At 37.5% G+C, this 19,744-nt stretch overlaps 4 protein-coding genes across 10 annotated transcripts in view; 2 read left to right on the top strand and 2 right to left on the bottom strand.

The window, feature by feature from the left end:
- The window catches only part of LOC126873724 (sorting nexin-27), a 16,073-nt gene extending 8,939 nt beyond the window's left edge, over nt 1–7,134 (top strand). For 2 of the 4 annotated variants that reach the window (XM_050634902.1, XM_050634903.1), the window contains one exon: nt 299–7,134. In XM_050634902.1, the coding sequence (XP_050490859.1) occupies nt 299–367 (69 nt within the window). In that variant the 3' untranslated portion in view covers nt 368–7,134. The remainder of the gene's footprint in view (nt 1–298) is intronic. The other 2 variants (XR_007692511.1, XR_007692512.1) reach the window with 2 other exon arrangements.
- Nucleotides 4,516–16,332, top strand: LOC126873694 (myogenesis-regulating glycosidase). Of its 3 annotated transcripts, XM_050634817.1 has the most exons (11): nt 4,516–4,663; nt 7,697–7,974; nt 8,401–8,637; nt 8,732–9,022; nt 9,128–9,222; nt 10,984–11,183; nt 12,129–12,265; nt 13,263–13,481; nt 13,563–13,673; nt 14,002–14,997; nt 15,116–16,332. In XM_050634817.1, exons 1-11 carry the CDS (start codon nt 4,619–4,621, stop codon nt 16,020–16,022), a joined length of 3,516 nt encoding a protein of 1,171 aa, XP_050490774.1. In that variant the 5' UTR covers nt 4,516–4,618; the 3' UTR covers nt 16,023–16,332. The 3 variants fall into 3 exon arrangements, with proteins under 3 accessions (XP_050490774.1, XP_050490776.1, XP_050490775.1); XM_050634819.1 differs by lacking the exons at nt 4,516–4,663; nt 8,401–8,637; nt 8,732–9,022; nt 9,128–9,222 and having other exon boundaries at nt 7,826–7,974; XM_050634818.1 differs by lacking the exons at nt 4,516–4,663; nt 7,697–7,974; nt 8,732–9,022; nt 9,128–9,222 and having other exon boundaries at nt 8,489–8,637.
- LOC126873738 (nucleoside diphosphate kinase homolog 5-like) lies at nt 9,224–10,977 on the bottom strand. The gene is made up of 3 exons (XM_050634934.1): nt 10,372–10,977; nt 9,907–10,299; nt 9,224–9,817 (listed from the first exon to the last, which is right to left on the bottom strand). Exons 1-3 carry the CDS (start codon nt 10,609–10,611, stop codon nt 9,314–9,316), a joined length of 1,137 nt encoding a protein of 378 aa, XP_050490891.1. The 5' UTR covers nt 10,612–10,977; the 3' UTR covers nt 9,224–9,313.
- LOC126873722 (uncharacterized) lies at nt 16,097–19,744 on the bottom strand. Of its 2 annotated transcripts, none has more exons than XM_050634899.1 (6): nt 19,604–19,744; nt 19,060–19,289; nt 18,660–19,005; nt 17,421–17,798; nt 17,004–17,348; nt 16,097–16,907 (listed from the first exon to the last, which is right to left on the bottom strand). In XM_050634899.1, the coding sequence occupies exons 1-6, from the start codon at nt 19,625–19,627 to the stop codon at nt 16,542–16,544; spliced, it is 1,689 nt and encodes a 562-aa protein (XP_050490856.1). In that variant the 5' UTR covers nt 19,628–19,744; the 3' UTR covers nt 16,097–16,541. The 2 variants fall into 2 exon arrangements, with proteins under 2 accessions (XP_050490856.1, XP_050490857.1); XM_050634900.1 differs by having other exon boundaries at nt 16,700–16,907; nt 17,015–17,348.

Genomic DNA, 19,744 nt, shown 5'->3' with positions numbered 1-19,744 from the left:
GAATTTCAATAACTTGCTGCAATGTGTTACTGTACATTGATTGCAGTCATTTCTTTTGATAGCAGAGCAATGCTGTTTTACGAGTCGTTCTTTATTTTCTATTTTTACCTGGATGTTGTATGATAATACAATAGTTAATAATCTGTTTACTCGCTATGTATAGGTGATATGTTGTGAGAGGATGCTGTTACATTATTCATAATCTGTCTTTTCCATTTCTTTTTTCGTGTTGTATCGTTACGATTTAATCAAACTATTTTGCATATTTACGATCGAACTTATTACGTTTTATTTGCAGTACACGTTCCTGTCAGATTGTTTTGACCGAATAGCCGAAGAAGCAAAGTGGGACGATCCAGGAGAATGAGGTAACGTGCGGCGTTAAAAAACGTGCATGGTGCATAATAGCAAAGGTATCGTCTCATCGGACACATTTCACTTATCTTTGTAGCAAGAACTTTTTGATTAGGATTACTTTTCTAAGACGATTAAAAAATTAACGGGACACCCTAATCACACCAGACTCCTGTTTGATTAGTTTCACGATGCTATGAACACAGCGCATCTGTTACGTATTAGTGTACGATCTTTTAATAGTATTGCAAATACGAAAAGTACTACTAGAAAATTAACATTTTCGTTTTGTTCTAAACAAAAGAGCAAACATCAGCATCAGATGGGTGTAAACGTATCGTTGTATCTCTAGCTAATAACACTTCTATCGTAGATTGCGCTACTTTAGTTAGAAAGGGAAGAATACTAAGCGATCGCATTACTTTCTATGTAAGATATTGTTGCTATAGTATCATGCTAAAACACCAGATGAATAGATGAACCTATTCTTTGGCCTATCGTTCATCGTGTATAACGTATCTTTGGGTCTCGATCGGGAGAATCATTGAATTACGAGACGTTCCTTTCTACTAGCCTAATAAGTATCGCCAACTTTCGTTCGTTGAATCCTTACGAGTATATGAACTTAACCAACAAGTATTATCTTTTAAGGGTTAGTTTTCTTTATACTCTGTGCGCATTTTTTCACTTTTTTTTTACATTTCTTTCCAGCCCGTTTTCATCTACGTATACGGTTGTATGTACTTGATAACGAAGTAGAGATTTTCCCAACATCCAGTTCATGTTATCATGTGTGTAAAGTAAGCGTAATAGTGGTTCGAACGATAGCACAGATTACTTTTTCCCGAAGCTATATTTTTACTATTAAAGAAGCAGAAGTATAAAGTAAAAATTGTTTTCGATCCGATCTCGTGTAATCGCGCGCCGGTAGTGTACAAATGGTGAATATACGTATAGCAGAGATTGTAAACGAGACGCGATCCAACTTAAAAATCGTAGCTGTGCTTAGACATTGAAATCATCGTTAAATTCGCAAACAAATACACTTCATTATCCTTCATTATACGACGACAACATTCGTAACGTGTGTAAACGTTTGTCTAAAGATAAAACTTAAGGTAACGATGATTTAGCGATGGAAGAAACAAGAAGCGTCAAGATCCCACAAATATAAATAAGACTTAAGAGAAACGTTAAGAGTTAAAGAAAGACATGGGTAGAACGCCATAGCAGGTGAGCAAAGAAAGATAATACTCAGTGACATTGTTAAAGAAGATACAGATAATAAGAACGAAACGATTATATATGAATAATTTTAGCGTCTTTAAAACCGGTAAATACACTGATGAACCTTTAAAGCATCTTGGCCTGTTCGTCGTGTTAACCGATGGAACAGCGAATTGTTCGGAACCAATCTATCGCTGGGAACACCACATTCGTCGTTACGGTCTCTCTATTTTTTCCTTGTCGCCTTGTTCAAATTGCTTTCCATCGATAGGCTTCGCGATCTTCTGCACTTCCGTTCCGAACGATTCGCTTGTTCAACAACGAGAGAAGCCTCGGCAGATAATAATTATAGAAATAGATGTATAACTATCGTTAATGTTTTTAAACTTTATTCGAAGTGAATTTCGCGTGATTTTTGAGGCAGCAGAAGCCGAATGGTTTATCCTAAGGATATCGAAGAGGGAGATAACGTTAGTAGCATTAAGAGTATAATCCTTGAAGTGCCGTAAGAATAATGAGAACCTTTTTGTTTAAACGAAACAAATGTTCTGTTCGCAAAGATTTCTAATAATTCAAGTTCGATTGATCGGATTAATCTAAGGTGATTGATTATCGTTCAGTACTGTACGATATTTAAGCAGGGAAGTTTTGATTATTTTTATGGGAATTTCACGCATTGAACACAGTACTATCCGATCAGATATATAAATATGTAAGTCTGAAATATAAATCTACTTACGTATATATGTATCTGTTCCGCTCATATAGATCGATCAATCGGGGAAGTACACAATGACGATTTTTGATTTTTATCCTATCAATAATTCTACTATATGGGAACCGTGCAAAATGATCTGCAAATTATTGTTGAAAATCCACCCGTAATTATATTTGAACGAAGACGAACGAAGGTGGACCTTCGGTTTCTCGAGGCTCGGAACTGAAAATTGTAGTATCACGATGCTACGAAGTTCGCTTATAATTCAAGCATCGAACAATGGTTTGTAAGTTCGCCAATACGATTATCTCTTGTTTTAAGTTATGAGTTTTTGTTCAATTTTTCCAACAAAAATCTATAAATACTAGTAGCTTGGTCGTATTAAGCGTTACCTGCGCGAACATTTATTGCTTTAAGTTTGTAATTCGTGAAAGCGCAGTACACGAAGTACCGAACAAGTATTAAAATATCATTAATAGACTCTAGCCGAAGGTCGCATCGATTGGCAAAAACGGCCGTAAGATTTTCATGTCTTTTTTGTGATATATTATTCTATTAGTCGATGAAGTAATTATATAATAAATAATTAATTATTCGAGTTTCATCGGTAGCGTCGGAATAAGCAATTATGTGTTTTGCGGCAACAATATTTCTGACGAAGTTATGTCGTTACACGTTAATCATGTAGTCGACGATAGAAATATTTTCGAGGGAAATTAGAAAGAATATTAAGCAAAGAAATATACGTCCAAGTTACATTGCTCGGAACTAGCTTTACATTTTTAGAGCATGCATGTGAAAATTGTTTACCAAATTTGATCTGTGTTTGTTATCGCGTGCCTATATTTATTTATATTATATGTAATTGTATTGTGCGAAAATCATCAAGTTTATTAACTTATTAGTTATACTTATTTATCGTTGCCCAGTAGTATTTTTGTATCGAAGAATATAAAAGATGTTATTTCTTTTCTTTACTAAGGGGACAGTACGTCCAAAAAAGAAGGCGGTTAGTTATTAATTACTTCATTAAAAATCACGTTAAAAAGAAGTCTGTAAAATTGGATGACGAATTAGGTAGTTTAATTTAATTATTATTACAGTAAGACCATATCATTACAATTAACTCTTTAGACATTAATTAAAGTACTATGTATAATCGTAGCTCGTAATAACAAATGCTCCAAGCAATTTATCATGTACTATTAGTTTGCGACTTTTGCTGTGAAACTGGTATTTCGGATTAACGTTGATATTGTTGGATTTGTTTTCGGATCATCTTGTTAAGAGTCGGGGAAAAATAAAATTACGAAAAAAGAAGAAAAAATTAAAAAAAAAATAAAAAAATACAGAGAACATTATAACATCCGTCTTTATTGATACTGATATTTTTTGCACAGCTCGATAACACAGCTAAACTCATGGAATTATTACTTCTCTATAATTTCGCAGATTTCAGGTTACGCTGGATATACAATGTCGCTTATGTAATAAATTGTGCCGTGATTTTGCGCGTCGTATAACGATGCCCGAGTTGAAAAACGAATAGTTGCACAGATTCGTTTTCAAATAACGTTCTCAAGTTCCTCTCGCTTCGTTTCGAACAGCGCCGTGACAACGCTCGCGAGATCGATACGTTGCAAATCTTTGCCGAAGTTACGAACTTTCTTCGAAACTAATCGCTAATCACTATACAACAAGCTCTTTCCTCGATGATCGAAATTTTCTTCTTCCACGAGCTTTCCCTTAAAAAGATACCTACGAACGCGATCTTCTTCTTCTCCTTCGATACCAGAGGCCGCGTAAAATTCGTCGCGAACATTTAAAAAGAGAAATTTTTATTTCGCGATTATGGGCCGCCTTGGTGATTGCGAACCGTCTTCTCGGGAAATATAAATTTCCTACCGAAGGATCGCGAACTGTACTAGTATCCGATCGGTAGCGGCGTAAACACGCTCGCTCACGCGCTCCGATTTGGTCACTCACGGGATTTATCGATATCAGTTGTCCGTGGGCGGAAAGAGGGACATATCTTGTATATATACAAGTATGCGGTATTCAATTTTTATGTATTAGTGAACGCTTGCAAATCGGTGAGCGTTTATACGCGCGCAAACGCGTTACCGATACATTGAACGCGGTCTCGGAAGATATCGCTAAGTGGTTGCCGATATAAGGAACGGAAGATCAGTCTAAAACCACCTGTCTTCGAAGGTGGAGGTTCTCTCATCTAATCGTCTCAACGTACGCGCTATAATTTAGGCTCGAAAGCTCGATAATCGTCTGCGATCAACCGGTTCGAACGTTCGATCCAGAATAATGGAGAGATTAAAGAGGAAACGAAAGAGAGCCGACAATCAAAAGGTGAGTGAACATCCTTCTTGTCTTTTTCCATTTACTTATTTTTTTTTTTTTTTTTTTTTCGACAGCGTAGTGCAACGTATTTCGAGCAACGTGATCGATAACAATTTTAATAGTTTTTCTAGTAGAACCGCGTCGTGCCTTTGAAACGATAAGAATCGTGAAAGTTGCGCGTATGTTTTCTCAAAATTGCATTCTATGTTTCTTTTCTCGCGAATCCGGTACTTTCCGTTTTTTATTGGATTTTTCTTCGATCGTGTAAAGGGACGATCAACTTCAGAGAATCTTAAGACTTAAATCTTAAGCTCGGTGGTTGTTTTTGAATAATTTTCATTCTAATTATTCTCCTCGTTCTTTTTCAGTTGTATCTTGAAATTATACACAATATGTATAACGAATATATACAAGTACAGTAGTTTATTGAAAATTCATTGTGCGAACAGACCAAAGTGTTATGCAACTTTGACACTGCTCAACAATTGACGCATTGATTTACACCATTTCAAAGCTACGTTCGGTTTTGCCGACCCATTTAAGAATAACATTTGCAAAGATGAAACGATATAAAAGAATCGTATAAAGTAACAACCTTCTTACTGTAAGCGTTTTTAGCCGTTGACTTGCCATGATAAATAGTAATGATAAATAGTAATGTTCTTTAATTACAGAATGCTTCTATCGAGTAATGAAATCTATTTAAATTATCACTTATCGTAAATCATCTTTATTTAAGAATTCTATCGCTTCCTGTTAAATAGTCTTACTGACGTCATGCAAGTTATCTAGCATTTCTAATTAGCCCCTTTTCTTTAGAACTATAACATATGTCCGAATACGTGGAAGCATGACAAATTTATTTAAAAGTAACGCGAAAATATAAATATTTCAAACGATACTGCCACTCCATATTTATTACGATCTTATTTTATTTCAGTCTGCACGACAGTCTGATTCACGGATTTATCGACTACTGTTTGAATTTCTGTTACGTACTCAAATTAACTTGCAAACCCTGTATTTTCCGAAACACGTTATCTAATATCGTTGTACAACACATAGAACGATTATAAAGAATTATAGATCGATAGAAACTAATTTGACAAACTATTTGTCAATTTGCTGCCAGTGATATTTGTCGACGAAGGACTCAACACAGCCTTTCTTAGTTGTCTCAACAATTTTCCTTGGCCTTCAAAATCATCGCTTGCATAACAGAGTTGCATGATCGAATTAAACTTTGTCCGTAAAGTTCTTGTTACGTGAAAAATCTGATTTTGTTTTTTATAGGATGTCGATACTTTGCATGTTACGTATCGGACTAAACACGACGTATAGAATATGCACGATAAGTATTGGCATATCGTGTAAATTATAATTAATTTTTCTAAGAAATGACCACGGGAAGGTACCAAAACTCATGGTAATCAGACTCGGAACGTTTCGAAGAAAGGATAAAACTTTGTGTTGCTACTGTTGTTGTATCGAGTTATAACTCGATCTTTCGTTCGAGGTCGAAAGTTATCTTACTGTTTCTGCAGTTGTTAACCTAATTTCATAGAAAACTCGCATCTCTGCGTGCAAACGAATCAACCGTGCGAATGAGATCATCGTCGTTAATTTTTGCTCCTTGTTTTCCTATATTCACGAAATCCTCGAGATTTGAATCGTAAACGAAACGCAAAACAATGACGGTCACTCGGAGCAACGTCGTCCCAAACGTCGCCACTCTTTTCGTGCAAATTTACAACGCTTTTGTAATGGTGATTCTGTCTGTTGAATTAAAATGTATTTATTTCAAAAGAAGAAAACGGTAGTCGTTAAATCATGCAATTAACAGTCAATTACGTTATTCTAATATGACATCAGGGAAACACGAATTGTCTCGTAGAACGAGAAAAGAGCTTGATACATGTATCGTGGATCACGAGGAATCTGACTCATGCATTCAACGTATGTAGCTTTACGCTTTATCTTCAACAAGTAATACTTCCTTTTATTCTTATCAAATGTTAGTGTATCAATAGCGAAGTAACAAACGAACATCTAAGAAAATTGTTCGTTCGCTAATTGCGGCGATTTAAACCGTACATGTAATCTTTGCACGGCTTTTTTGTAATTGTTTTATTGTCTAGTTTGTTTAAAACTCTGTCCGTTGCTCCGCCGAACGTAAACAAGATATGGTCCCCTTGATAATACCGACTACACCGCTCGATGTACACTTCGCAAATATATTTACAGTGTAGCGAATAAATGCAACACGCCAATCTCTCTGCTTTTATACTACTTAATTACCTAATATTTGCCCCTTTCAAATATCCTATTTAATCGGATCTTAATTCAACTTTCCATCTTGCGTCCGATTCGTTCTTATCCTTGAACAAATCTGCCTACGATTTTGCCAAGATAGAGCAACTTTTATCTTTCGGAAGCTACAATTAAGCCTCTCAAAAAAAAAAAAAAAAAAAAAAAAGAAATCAACCGACGATTTAAAATTTGTCTGGTACATTAAAAATAAAAAAGAAAATAGCACGCGTGCGACATGCAAGCCATTATCAATTTCCATTATGTAATTCGAATGGTTCGTATACGTTGAACTGTCAGCTCGATGCCACTTTCGATGATTAACGAAGTGTAAATACCATAATTTGATTTCTCTTTAACGAGCTCGTTCGAGTGCGATCATAAATATGTAACGAAAGAACCTTCGAGTTTTTAGTTTCACGAATGTCGATTTCGAAGCTCATCACATTTTACACTCGGATTTAAGGGACAGAAATTTATCAATTTCTAATACTTGAGTGGCAACGACACGATAAATCTTTACGTTCCTCCCTTGCTCAACCGTGAAAGATGCCACGAAGGTTTCTTGTCACGACGCAACCGTCTGGAGATGATCCTCTTCTTTTCACTTTGGCTCAACTGACGGTACCACGACATAACTTTAATCAACTTTAACTAGCCAACTCCCGTGACGGTACTCTTCTGATTGCCCCTCTTCCCTCCGACATACTCTCCATCCTTATTCTCTTTGCGCAGAAAGTATTGCTCTCCATCGTCGATCCCTGGGACGTCAGTGTAGCCAGTGTCGATCCAGTCGGCTTGGCAGAACGACCAGGCGTTTCCCTGTCATTCTTATTGCCACAACAGAGCGGAAGTAAGCCAGAGGAATCTTTGTCCCCTGGTAGAATAGTCAGGATCCCGTCACCTTGGTACAAGCCAGCATATAGCAGCGTGGTGGAACATCTTCCCGCTGGCGGAGCTGTTGAAACCAGCTCCGGGGAACCCACCTGGGTGGACCCTTGGCACTCTTCCAGGTAAAACGATTGCCGTTCGTTTAACGCCAGGGATCGACGAACATCTCTTTTCGATTAAATTCAGATCGCCACCTTTAACTTAGAATAATCACGAAAACTATTAAATTTACCTTTTTTGGGGGGAAAATTCGACGGCAATATCTGTAAAACGTTCTTTACGGTCTAGACCTAGTTTTTGAGGACAAAATATACGACATTCCTTATAACGCGGATTTAGATTTTGAGAATAAGTCGTACGAAGCTCTCTGCCATCTGTCGAATTCTATAATTTATATTTTAGTAATATTTAAATCTAGCTTTCTGGAAATAAAGCATACGAAGCTCTCTATGAACTAGACCTAATTTTCGGGAACAGACGAAACGACCCTGTAAAGTTTTCACACGCTGGTAACGATATAATAACCTTATCTTGCATATACTTCGAAGGTCACCAAGTGGAGGAAAATACTATCCAGCGAAAACACCAGAAAAACCGGCGAGAAAGAAGGTGTCGAACGAAAGGAAGAGTTCGAGAAGAAACGGTAACCTCCGGGACGATCTGGAAATTCCAGACGACAATGGATTAATCGGCGCGACACCGGAAATCACGTGCAATGATTTCGATGACGAGCAGAGTGGTGGAACAGTAGCAAGAGTGCGTTTCGTGAACGAAGAACGCCCTAGGTAGAACGCAATTTCGATTTCACTCACGTTGTTCGGTTGAATAACGCGTCGATCGAAAAGTCGTCAGAATTACGGATTAATTTTTTGGGTGTAGGAGTTCCACTTGGGGATCACGATTGGACGAAATAAATCGTGCCCATAAAGTGAATAATTTGTACTCGTCGAATACGATTCATTTACCGACTGTGAGTCACACTGGGAATTGTGATTCTACGCGTGAACGAGGAGAACGTTTACGAGGTAGAACGAAGGATTCTGCGGTGAATGTTGATGGGAACGTCGAAAAGAAACAGTGCACGTTAACCAAAGAAAACGAAACGCTCGGCCACGGAATTTTTGAGGACGAACAGCTTGTGAATGTTGTGCAAAATTTAGTAATTTCGAGGTACCGATATCGATAGAACGACTATTATTAGTATTAATAAAAAGAAATGACGGTAGAGTTGTAACATGTCGTTATGGTTTATTAACGCGATGATACTTTCTCAAGGTACAGTCCCATTTTAAGCGGAACGCAAAGAAGGGCAATAAACAAAAGAACGCCATGTCAACGTCACGAACCTCAAAAGGAGAAAATCACAGTAGGTGAGATAAAACGTAGTTTATTAATATCAGGAAAATAGAATTTACGAGAAACAGCAAAGTCTTCGGAAGTATAAAATATAAATCTCGATATTCACGATGGAATCATGGCAAGATCTTGCGGCAATTTCGGTTTATTCGGATTGTTCATAATCAACCAATTGGCAAGCCACAGGACAGGATCTGCAGGTTTTAATTTGCAACACTGTGTAAAGGAATTTGAACAAATTATCAATTTCCGGTCTAATCGTTGAGGTTTGACAAAAGGTATTCTAGAAGTTTTTCTTACTGTTGATAGTGCTTCTACGAGTACAGGGTTAAGTACTTCCCACAAGTAATCCACTGCTATTTGATTCTTCAGCAGAGGCTCGACTATGACTGAAACAAACAAACGAAATGATCTATGATTAAAAAAAAAAAAAAAAAAGAGAAAAGGACACGTAACTACAGAATCTATACAATCAGGAAAGAAGAAATGAATTTCTTTCTCAGCCTCTTGTCGAGTGTTACTTCCGTGAACAGCATTTTTAAAATCCTCGCCTCTTCTACCATATCTCGCTCTTATACTATCAGGATAATACAAACGAGCTTCCGTGACCTGAAATAATTGAATGTAATTTATAATTAAATGTAATTGGAGAATTAAACGAGATATTCTCGAGATGGTCGAACCTATTTATAAATTACTTTCGTCGGACCCATGAGCAATCGCCACTCATGAACGGCGCATTTTTTCGCCAAAACGTGAACGATTATAGGTTCTGATGCCATATAGGCAACAAGATATGCAAAATTTAGCTGTCCATATTTATCCGAGTAAAACTCGGACACCTGTTCTGGCGTGAGCTGCAGCCATCGTGTTTGATAAATCTCGAAGCCTTCCTCGAATATTCGTTGCTCGATTTGTTTTCTATAGATTATTGCTTCTGGTTTTATAATTGCCAACGTGCACTCGATGTCTGGCCTTTCTTCGACTTCCTCTTCCTCGACGCAGGGCTCGTAACTGAATATCGGTGGATGCCATGGTTCTTCTTCGGCTTCTCCGAGACACTCGCATTCCCCAAAATCGACGAACTTGTACTACATGATGTGAAAAATAATGTAGCTGACGAAACGTTTTGTTCGATTATGAAAACTTGAGAATAAAATTACCACTTTGGAATCAGTGCTAAAACTATTTGAGCTCGACTGGGATCCGTAGATAGTACATTTATGATCCGATTGCGAAGAATCCACAGTACTCCAGATATCTTTATCCGAAATTGTGTCACAGCTCGGTGGTTCGGTTATGTCTTTCGTTGGACGGTACGATTTTGCACATTTTTTGAAAAGCGTCACTGTCTCCGGAACCTTTCTGCTACCATCCTCTTTATCCGCAGGACAATCGCACATTTTTTTGGTATTTAAGATTGTCAACCGTTCTCTTATAATTTTCTTCGTCGATTGTGTTCATTTGGTATGATAGAAAACGTACTCTATCGAGGTTAGAGTTGTTGACATTTAGGCAACAATATCGAAAACAAAGTAACGTTGGTAACACTGTCGATCGAGTATCGATGATTGTGGTAAAATATAGTTTTTAGTTTGAAATTCGGAAGAAATAATGACTTCTTTAAATAAGTAAATATTTTATTCGTAATATTTCTCTCTTATAGCGTTGAAATCATACTCAATTATACTCGCAAATAAAACTTACGATTCTAAAATATTTCCATTTCTCAGAGACATACAACATAACAAGGAGAAAATAATTATGGTTTCCAGATACATCGAAGGTGGCGGGACATAACGAAAACGCGCCTGCCACATCCACAGACAAAATTACGGAAACTATAAAAGTTCCAAATGACAAGAGTACTGAAACGAGCGATCCTACGATACTAGCTAATCGAATTCGTAAAACGAGTATTTCGATGCCTAGTAATCTGGATGAAATGGAGGATCTACGAATCGATAGGCAAAAGGTAAGTTCGAAGAATATGATGTTCGCGGAGAAGTTGAATAGAAGACGATACTTGTTTCTCGGGGATTCAATAATATTTGCTTAAACACATACACAGTCTCTTCCTAATATTCGCAAATCAAACATTGTCTTAAGCTTGACTATGAATAATCAATGACAGTGCGAGCCCAGCAAAGGTATTAACAGCAGCGTTAGCTGTCGTCATTCTGTCATAATTATCCGTATATATGTTTATTAAATGTACTGAAGGAATTTGAAGCTGGAAACTGGTTTCTTCCAGTGAAGAATAATTCATTTGGACTATATCTGCATTATTCACAATAAACCTTTAATACGTATAGTAGTGTGTGTTTGTTATTCGCATAAAGGATCAAGACAGTATTCTCTATGTATGTGAAGGATGTCAAGGATTATAAATGCAGTTCTATCTATTCCATATCTCACTATTCTCTGAAAAGAGCATTATCTGAGAATGTAAAGCTGGATGTGATAAAGGTTTGTTCTTTATTCCGCAGCTTGATACCTGCTACAAATATCGCATAGTGGGAATTGGCATAAAAATTGTTTTTGAATTACATATCATTTTTCCAATTCCGAAAGTTTTCGCTTCGGTTTCTGAGTCGGTTGCGATTTGTCGATGAAAAAGTATGATTTCTCGGTGATTACGTAATGTTTACCATCGTCAACCTATGCATTCACCGTGCTGTGCTATGCCGTTCTACGTTTCCGTGAGAGTAGTTCTCGAGTGTCGTTCGAAGCAGCAGGTCTCATTTTCCATCGTTGTTCATCGTGACTTGACATTTCGAGAGTTTAAACGAGTAAGGTCACGGAAGAAACGATAAAACAGGAAACGTGACAACGATTTCAATTTTCTCTTCTTGTTACTTGTCCTCAAATTGATTTTCTCGGGATTGTTCGATGTTCACGAGTGATCAAACTTTCGCAGGGAACCGCCTCGAAGTTCACGAGATCGGAGAGCGACGACAGCAGCAGCGTGACGTTCAGCAACAGCGGTTCGACGCCCAATGGAAGTCCGCTCGGTTCTGAGACCGAGGAAGAAGCGAATGACGAAGAGTTGGCCAAGTAAGTTTTTTTATTCGGCTGATAAATATCCCGCGAGTCTTTTAAATACGATCACACGTTAATAAATCGTCCCCTTTGAACGTAAAAAAATGACAAGGCTAATAAAATATTGTAATTATCCATACGACATAGTAAGCGAATCCAATTTTGCGGTACGAGATTTTACAAATTTTTATACGCGTTTTTATACAAAAATATACACGCTCGCAGACGAATATAAATATTTATTTCGTAGAAAAAAGTTCAGCGTATAAATACAAAACAATAATTAATCATATAGTAAAGTAATCACAAAACGATATCGTATCTTAAACACTGTCAATCCGAACTGCCTTTAAAAAGGAGAGAAGAACACTCCTGAAACTTTTGTCGTTAATATTCGTCACATCACATGTAAATCCTTTGTCTAACTAGTTAAAACCAGTATTCGTGTCTTCGTAGAATTATGTGCGCTCATTGCGAGGATCATCTTCGGATTCGACCTTCTTTATATCGCTTCAGGGTTATCGCACTAAGAGTACGATCGAGACTCTCCCAATCGTCGTACCAGACTGCCAGTCAGTCGGTATTTGACCATTAACAGCCTTTAACACCAAGAGATTTCCGCGTACTTTGTGTTACGTGTACGCTGTTGCGTATCTTCGTGTAATTTACGATGCACTTGGTGAGATTAACGCAGTGTTTGCCCTCGAGACTTTAAGGCTTACCGCGCGCTCGCTTTGTTTCTAGCAGTCACTTTGCACGCGAAATCGAATAAGCTACAGTTTTAGTTTCCATCGCTTATTAATTCGGCGATAAATTCCATGAGAGTCAAACGTCGATAATAATCGTTCTCACGAAGTTTCGAACAGAAAATGATGCCAAGATACGACGTTGGCAGTGCGGTGTCTCTGCAAAGGTATTGTAAAAGAAGAAACGAGAATAAAGCTTACTGCCTCTTTTTAGATATTTCACTTGAAAGAAGAAAATTTACATATTTTCTTTCGTAATTGTTTAGAGTACCGTTGCAAGCTCCACCTCGAAGGAAAGGCAGAACCATGTCTCCAATGATAAATAAGAAATTAGGAAACGATCCGATGGAACTATCTGGAGGGCAGAGCGCCAACTCCACGATAACGAGCGTTAACAGCATTAGCAGTTTGCTCAAGGAAAAACTTCAGCTGTCGATTCCTCAAGCTCTACGCAGTAGCAAGAAGAGGCAGAACGCCGATTATCGGTAAACAAGTTCGAGAAACGTGACTACCTATAGTAATTTCCGACTTAGAGTCTAAACGTTTGTTTCGATGATTGTTCTTAGACTTCGAGCTTTCGTCGGTATATTGTTCCTCTGTGTCGTCTTCCTGGTAGGATTTGCGCATTTTTATTATACGCAGCACGTCCTTCAACGGGCCTATTTCGACAAATTTAGGTAAGCAGGAAGATGTAATAATCTTATTACCAGACTGCGGATATTTATGCCAATTTATGTCTTTGCGATGATAAGTAAAGAAGCAGAAGCAGAGATTTATTTAAATATCACAACGAGTTCTACGCTTCGAATATTTTCTATAGTTTTGTATATTCTCTACACCGTCTTTCTATGGTGCTTTTTGTATATTTTTGTTCTCTATTGCGTAACTTCGTACTCTGTCACACATCAAACTTATGCCACATTGGAGAATACAATTATCATTTTATTATTATTTATTATCGACGAAAGCGTCGATAAATAAATGTTTTAAATCTGTCATTTTTAGTTTCAATAAGAACAAACGAGTGATGCGCGTATACAGCAGTACCGGAACGGAAGTGATCGCAGCGAGACTCGGCGAGGGTATACCTGCAGAGACCGGAGTATTTCCTTGTCTATCTCATCACCAGAAGCAAGACTCTGTTTGCATGGAGTGGCTTCAACAAGCACGTCTATATCTCGCTCACACAAAACACACGGACATGCACTGTTACCACGTTACTTGGCAAAGTTTAAATCCTCACTACAACCCCAAAGATTGCTTCGATTGGTCGCAAAAGAGAGGCCATTGGTACGGTGGTGGCCAAGTGCAGAATATGCCTTATCCTCTCGAACGTGGACGACTTGATTTAAGTCCTTTTATTACCGGTGACATTACCAAACATCCTTTTGGAAATGTACTCAAGAGATATTTCTTAAACTCGAAAGGCGCTACTGTACTGGTTGATCCAGAAACTCCACTTTACGTGTCGATTAACGCAAACAAAAGCAACAACTTCTGTATGCAAGCGAAATATGATGCTTTCGCGTATATTAATCATCTGACACCGTTGCCTCAGTTAAACTACACGATCTGTGCTACCGATAATATGAAGAATTTGCATTCTTCCATGGCTGAGAAGTCTTTGTGGGACGGTTTAAAACCGGATGAGTTGAACGCGGTTCATTCGCTGCTGTCTGAACCAGTCTGGCAAATTTCACCTACCAGTGAAGCAGCGGTTTACAATTACACGGATAACGTGATAGCTTTGGGCTTCTTGAGACAGGGACACGTTTTGCTGAGCGAGGAGTGGCAGCCTAGTCCAGGTGACTTCGTGTTGGATGAGGAACGATTCCCGTCGATGGAAGAAACGATTAATATTATTCACCGTCGAGGATTTAGAATCGTGTTCAGTATACAGCCGTTTATATCTACAGAATCTATCAATTTTAGAGACGCCGTGGCCAACCGATTATTGATCTCTGAGAGAGGAAGTGATCCGAGAATACCCGCTTTGGCTAGGTAAAAATAGAATAGTAGACAAAAAGTAGTCCAACGGATTATATATTCCCATATGTATAATCATATATATATAAGACAGTAAATAAGATTAAATAAAGATACGAAATTCTGTTCACAGGTACAAGCAGAGTAACAGCGTGGGCGTCCTAGATATCACGAACAATAAAACTCTACCTTGGCTGCAGTCCAAGCTTGAAAGATTGATCATGAAGTACCACGTGGACTCGTTCTACCTTGACTTAGGCACAGCGCAAGACATGCCTCACTATTACAAATGCGAGCAGCCACTGACAAATCCGGATCATTACAAAACGATATTCACAAAATCGATATTGGGATCCGTGCCAGTGATGGGTGTGTCAGGCGCGATCTCTAGGCCACGACCGCCAGTATTCGTTTCCCTTCCGCCATTCTCTTCCTCGTGGAAGGCCATCAAGACTGTTATACCAACAGTTTTGACCTATGGAATGATTGGTTATCCATTCATTATGCCGGGTGCTGTTGGAGGAGACGTGGCTCTCCCCATGTCTGACAATAATCCTGATAATGACTTTGAAGTGAATTTACCGGACAAAGAATTGTACATCAGATGGTTACAGCTGTCTACGTTTTTACCAGTGATACGCTTCACTCATTTACCAAGCAAATACTCGGACGAATCTGTGTTAGAAATAGCCAAGACGTTGACGACCTTAAGACAAAAGACAGTGACACCGTTGTTAAAGAAATACGCTAAGGAAATACTCGACACTGGTCTACCAATAATTCGACCCTTGTGGATGTTAGATCCTGCGGATCCGGCCTGTCACGTTGTCGTTGATGAATTTTCTGTGGGAGAGGAACTTATAGTAGCGCCCGTACTTTATTCCGGTAGCAGACAGAGAGAAGTTTATCTGCCTGCAGGAGTGTGGAAGGATGGAATCGATGGTAGTCTTAGGAAAGGATCTAGATGGATCCACAATTACAGAGTCGCTGAGGATAAGGTTGCTTACTTTGTGAAAATGCCGGATAATACAAGATTTTAAATTGAATATCACTGTATACGGTACTTTTGTATACGGAGAACTTTTGCAAGTTTCTGTATACGAGAATTAGTGAGTTTGGAGATTTTAAGGGACTATAAAAAAAAGATGAAAAAACCGAGGGAAGGAAGAAGAAAGTTGTGGCCAAAAAGACATCGACGCGATTCCTTTGTGGATCGCTTTATTTTATGGATTTACTATAGAAAATGGCTGATAAGAATTCGAAGAAGAAGAAGAGTGTTAAGTTTGTAACGTTCCAACGCTCTAAAAGTATTTATTTCTTTATATATCGAAATATATTTATTTTATTTTATTCGTCTGCGTTTTATTAATAAAATCTTATGTTCTTTCAAACTCGAACAATTCGGTAAAAAAATAGACGATACGCAGTACTAGTAGTAAACTAAAAATCTATTTCTTTCGTTGCGTTATATCTAATGCTGAATAGAAATGCATCTCTTCGATAATAGAGAGCTATTTAATCGTGAAAATTTGACGCCATTAAATCGACCCTTGAAATCTTCACGATATCGTACCCAAATTCTGTTTCTCTTCGTGTTGTTGTTGCTGTTGCTGTTGCGCTTGCTGTTGCTGTCGTTCCTCCACCCTCTGTTCGATCGCACCCGAAAGAGATTGAAACGAGGGTAACGACTGCCTCGGTGAATACTCGTCTAGAAACTTTTGAAGATCACACAGCTTTTTAAACTCGTCCTGAATGTGTTGCATGTGTTTCCACCGAAGGGTTTTCAAGCGTTTTATATATTCAGTCGATGTTTCGTGATGGCTCGACAGATCCTTTGCAAATATCTCGCAACAGTCATCGCGCAACGCACGTATTATTTCTATGGAGAATCCTTGTTCCGCTAATTCTCGATTCGATTCTATGTTCTGAAACGCGATGAAAAGTATGTTCAGATGCATTGAAGAAGAGAAAAATAATGGGCAAATTTTGGCTTATCGAATCATTTGAAATCGAATGAAAACCTTTTGCTGACCCGGCGAGATGGCGAATTTCTTGCTAAGAACCCGATCGATTAGATCAACGATGTAACTTTTAGTCGCACGAAGATCAAGATCGAGATCGAGATCTCCACCTGCGTAAATATTCTTCCTAGAAGGAGATTCTTCGTCTTCCTCTTTAACTAATTCGGAACACGAGCTTTCGTCTCTGGTTTCTTCAGAGTTACTGATCGATTCTTTGCCAGGGCTGCGAGGAGAATTCTGTTGAACAACGGATCGCTGGCACGGTTTACAAATCTCGGCTCCTTTTGACAAATCTGCCTCTTTCGAATAACCGTTTGCGTCGATTGTCAGAATTTTATGCTTGGACTGAAAGGTGAAAAAATAGCTTCGATAGAATGTTCATGCCTGAGAATAAAAGAACGGTGATTAAAGACTCACCACATCTTCGACGTTTTTATTTTTCGACGAAGTCTGCGAACTGCTGCCTTTTAGGATAGAAAGTTTATTCGGTTGCACGCTAGATCTGTTGTTCCCCTGTTGGTTCCGATCCTCAGCCAAACCGTCCTCCTCTACTTTATTTTCATTCTCGTGCTTGGATAAATTGAATCTCAATCTACCCTTAGTGTATAACCAGCCGTCGTCCTTATGTCCTCCTAAATCGTATTTTTCATCCGCGTTTATCCTGTTTATTTTATCAACGTGGTGTCTCTCTTTTGTTCGTGATTCTGACTTCAAAATGCGCTCTTTCTTGTGTCGCATATACTGTTCCATCGTCTCGCTGTCCACGTCCACGGTCTTCATAATTCCTGCCATTGCCTATTTCGAAAACATGTTAATCTTCTAGAAATTTGGACATGTTCAGTTATACTAATTAGACTGCTTAGATACTAATTAGTATTTACATAAAGTCTTAGTCCCATAAATGCAATTAAAGAAACGTCAAGGCAATAGCAATTACGCATCGACTAAATTTTATAACAAGTACCTTACTTGCAATATTTTATATTACAATATTTTATACATATAATATTACATATTATAATACATATAATATTATAATATATTATTATAATAATATTATTATAATAATATAATATATAAATAATAATATAATATATAAATAATAATATAATATAATATAATATTATATATTATATTATGTTATATATTAATATAATAATATAATATTATATTTAATAATATATTATTATAATATTATTATTATAATATATTATAATATTATATATTAATATATATTATAATATTATATGTATTATAATATGTAATATTATATGTATAAAATATTGTAATATAAAATATTGCAAGTAAGGTACTTGTTATAAAATTTAGTCGTTGCGTAATTGCTATTGCCTTGCCGTTTCTTTAATATATTATAATAATATTATAATAATATTAAAATAATATTATAATAATATATATATAATATTATATATATAATATATATTATATTATAATAATTATAATATATTATTATAATAATATTATAATAATATATATAATATTATAACATATAATATTATAATACATATAATATATAATGTTACATATTATAATACATATTATAATACATATAATATTTTATACATCACAACCGTAATATGCAAATTGAACATAAGTGCATAAAGAGCCGCAGCCTCCAATAAGAAGTATCTTTACCTGATCACCGTTCTTCGTACAGTAGCTCTCTTTCTTATAGCTGTTTTTCATGGACCGTGGATATTCGCAATAAAAACTCTCGTGATCGTTGCCACCGGAATGTAACGTGTTCTTCATAATTGAAAGCATTTGTTCCTGCTCGTTCCTACATTGACGTCGATGATTGCTCGGTTGCCTTTTCCGCGAATGATAATGAGCATACGCCGCGTTGCTGCAAGGCGACGGTGCGTATAATCTCGGCGACATCGAGTTGCTCTGAGATCTCTGATGCTTGAACGTTTGACTCGTCGGAGTCGTCAACAAGTGTTCGTACTCGTTCAAAACCGCATCCATGTTTTTCGAACAGCTAGCAAAAGCAATCGTTCTAATCTTGTAAGGTACAACGGCGAATTAAACGTACTTTGTTCTTCCGATCGAATATTTCACTGTTTCGGGCGGACAGTGACAAGAAGGACAGTGTTGCAGCTGATCTTTTGTTCTTCTACGCCTCCTTCCAAATTCCGATGGCCCGACCTCAGTCCATGGCTGGTTACATTTTAAACAACACTTGTGTTTCAAATCGTGATGCGATTCACCCTGTTTTCGTCGAACGTCGTGGTATTTCTGCACCGGGTAGCATTCCTCAGTCTCCTAAGCAGGCGTCATTGAATTAATTATTCTTAATTATTAATTAAGACCGTGTTCTCGTTTAACGACGATCCATACGTACATCGAGAAATCAACATAAACAACAGGATGAAACATTTCGAAATTAACGATTTGAATTTTTTAAACGGATGAAATAAAAGCTTTATTGAAGTAGGAGCGGACCATTTCTTCGATCGTATCGTTTACATACATTCAAATTACAATGCAATAAATATCGTATCGTGATATTGGGATAGCATATATGGATGAAATGGCAACAGTTGCATTTAAGGGTTAATTAACGAGTAAAACCTAACCGTTTCTGTATCTGGTCGTTCCATAATCTTGCTGACGTCAGAATCTCCCGTGGAATTCGCATCTGCCCGCGTCCCGGACAACCCGGATTCCCATAAGATCAAGTTCACCTTCGTTCATAATAAGATCTGCTGTTCTGTTTA

Source organism: Bombus huntii, chromosome 15, assembly GCF_024542735.1.
Source record: "Bombus huntii isolate Logan2020A chromosome 15, iyBomHunt1.1, whole genome shotgun sequence".
Classification (NCBI taxonomy): Eukaryota; Metazoa; Arthropoda; class Insecta; order Hymenoptera; family Apidae; genus Bombus; species Bombus huntii.
Note: the sequence above shows the minus strand (reverse complement) of the source record. Positions and strands in the feature narration are given on the sequence as shown.

Excerpts from the sequence above, each read along its gene's own strand:
- LOC126873694 (XM_050634817.1), top strand. The coding sequence starts at position 4,619 with ATGGAGAGATTAAAGAGGAAACGAAAGAGAGCCGACAATCAAAAG. Across the intron at positions 8,638-8,731 it reads GTGAACGAAGAACGCCCTAG|GAGTTCCACTTGGGGATCAC; the intron begins GTAGAACGCAAT and ends TTTTGGGTGTAG. Across the intron at positions 13,674-14,001 it reads GCCTATTTCGACAAATTTAG|TTTCAATAAGAACAAACGAG; the intron begins GTAAGCAGGAAG and ends TGTCATTTTTAG.
- LOC126873722 (XM_050634899.1), bottom strand. The coding sequence starts at position 19,627 with ATGGAACGACCAGATACAGAAACG. Across the intron at positions 19,290-19,603 it reads AACGACCAGATACAGAAACG|GAGACTGAGGAATGCTACCC; the intron begins GTTAGGTTTTAC and ends ACGCCTGCTTAG. Across the intron at positions 19,006-19,059 it reads TATTCGATCGGAAGAACAAA|CTGTTCGAAAAACATGGATG; the intron begins GTACGTTTAATT and ends TGCTTTTGCTAG.
- LOC126873738 (XM_050634934.1), bottom strand. The coding sequence starts at position 10,611 with ATGTGCGATTGTCCTGCGGATAAAGAGGATGGTAGCAGAAAGGTTCCG. Across the intron at positions 10,300-10,371 it reads TTAGCACTGATTCCAAAGTG|TACAAGTTCGTCGATTTTGG; the intron begins GTAATTTTATTC and ends CACATCATGTAG. Across the intron at positions 9,818-9,906 it reads TGCTCATGGGTCCGACGAAA|GTCACGGAAGCTCGTTTGTA; the intron begins GTAATTTATAAA and ends CAATTATTTCAG.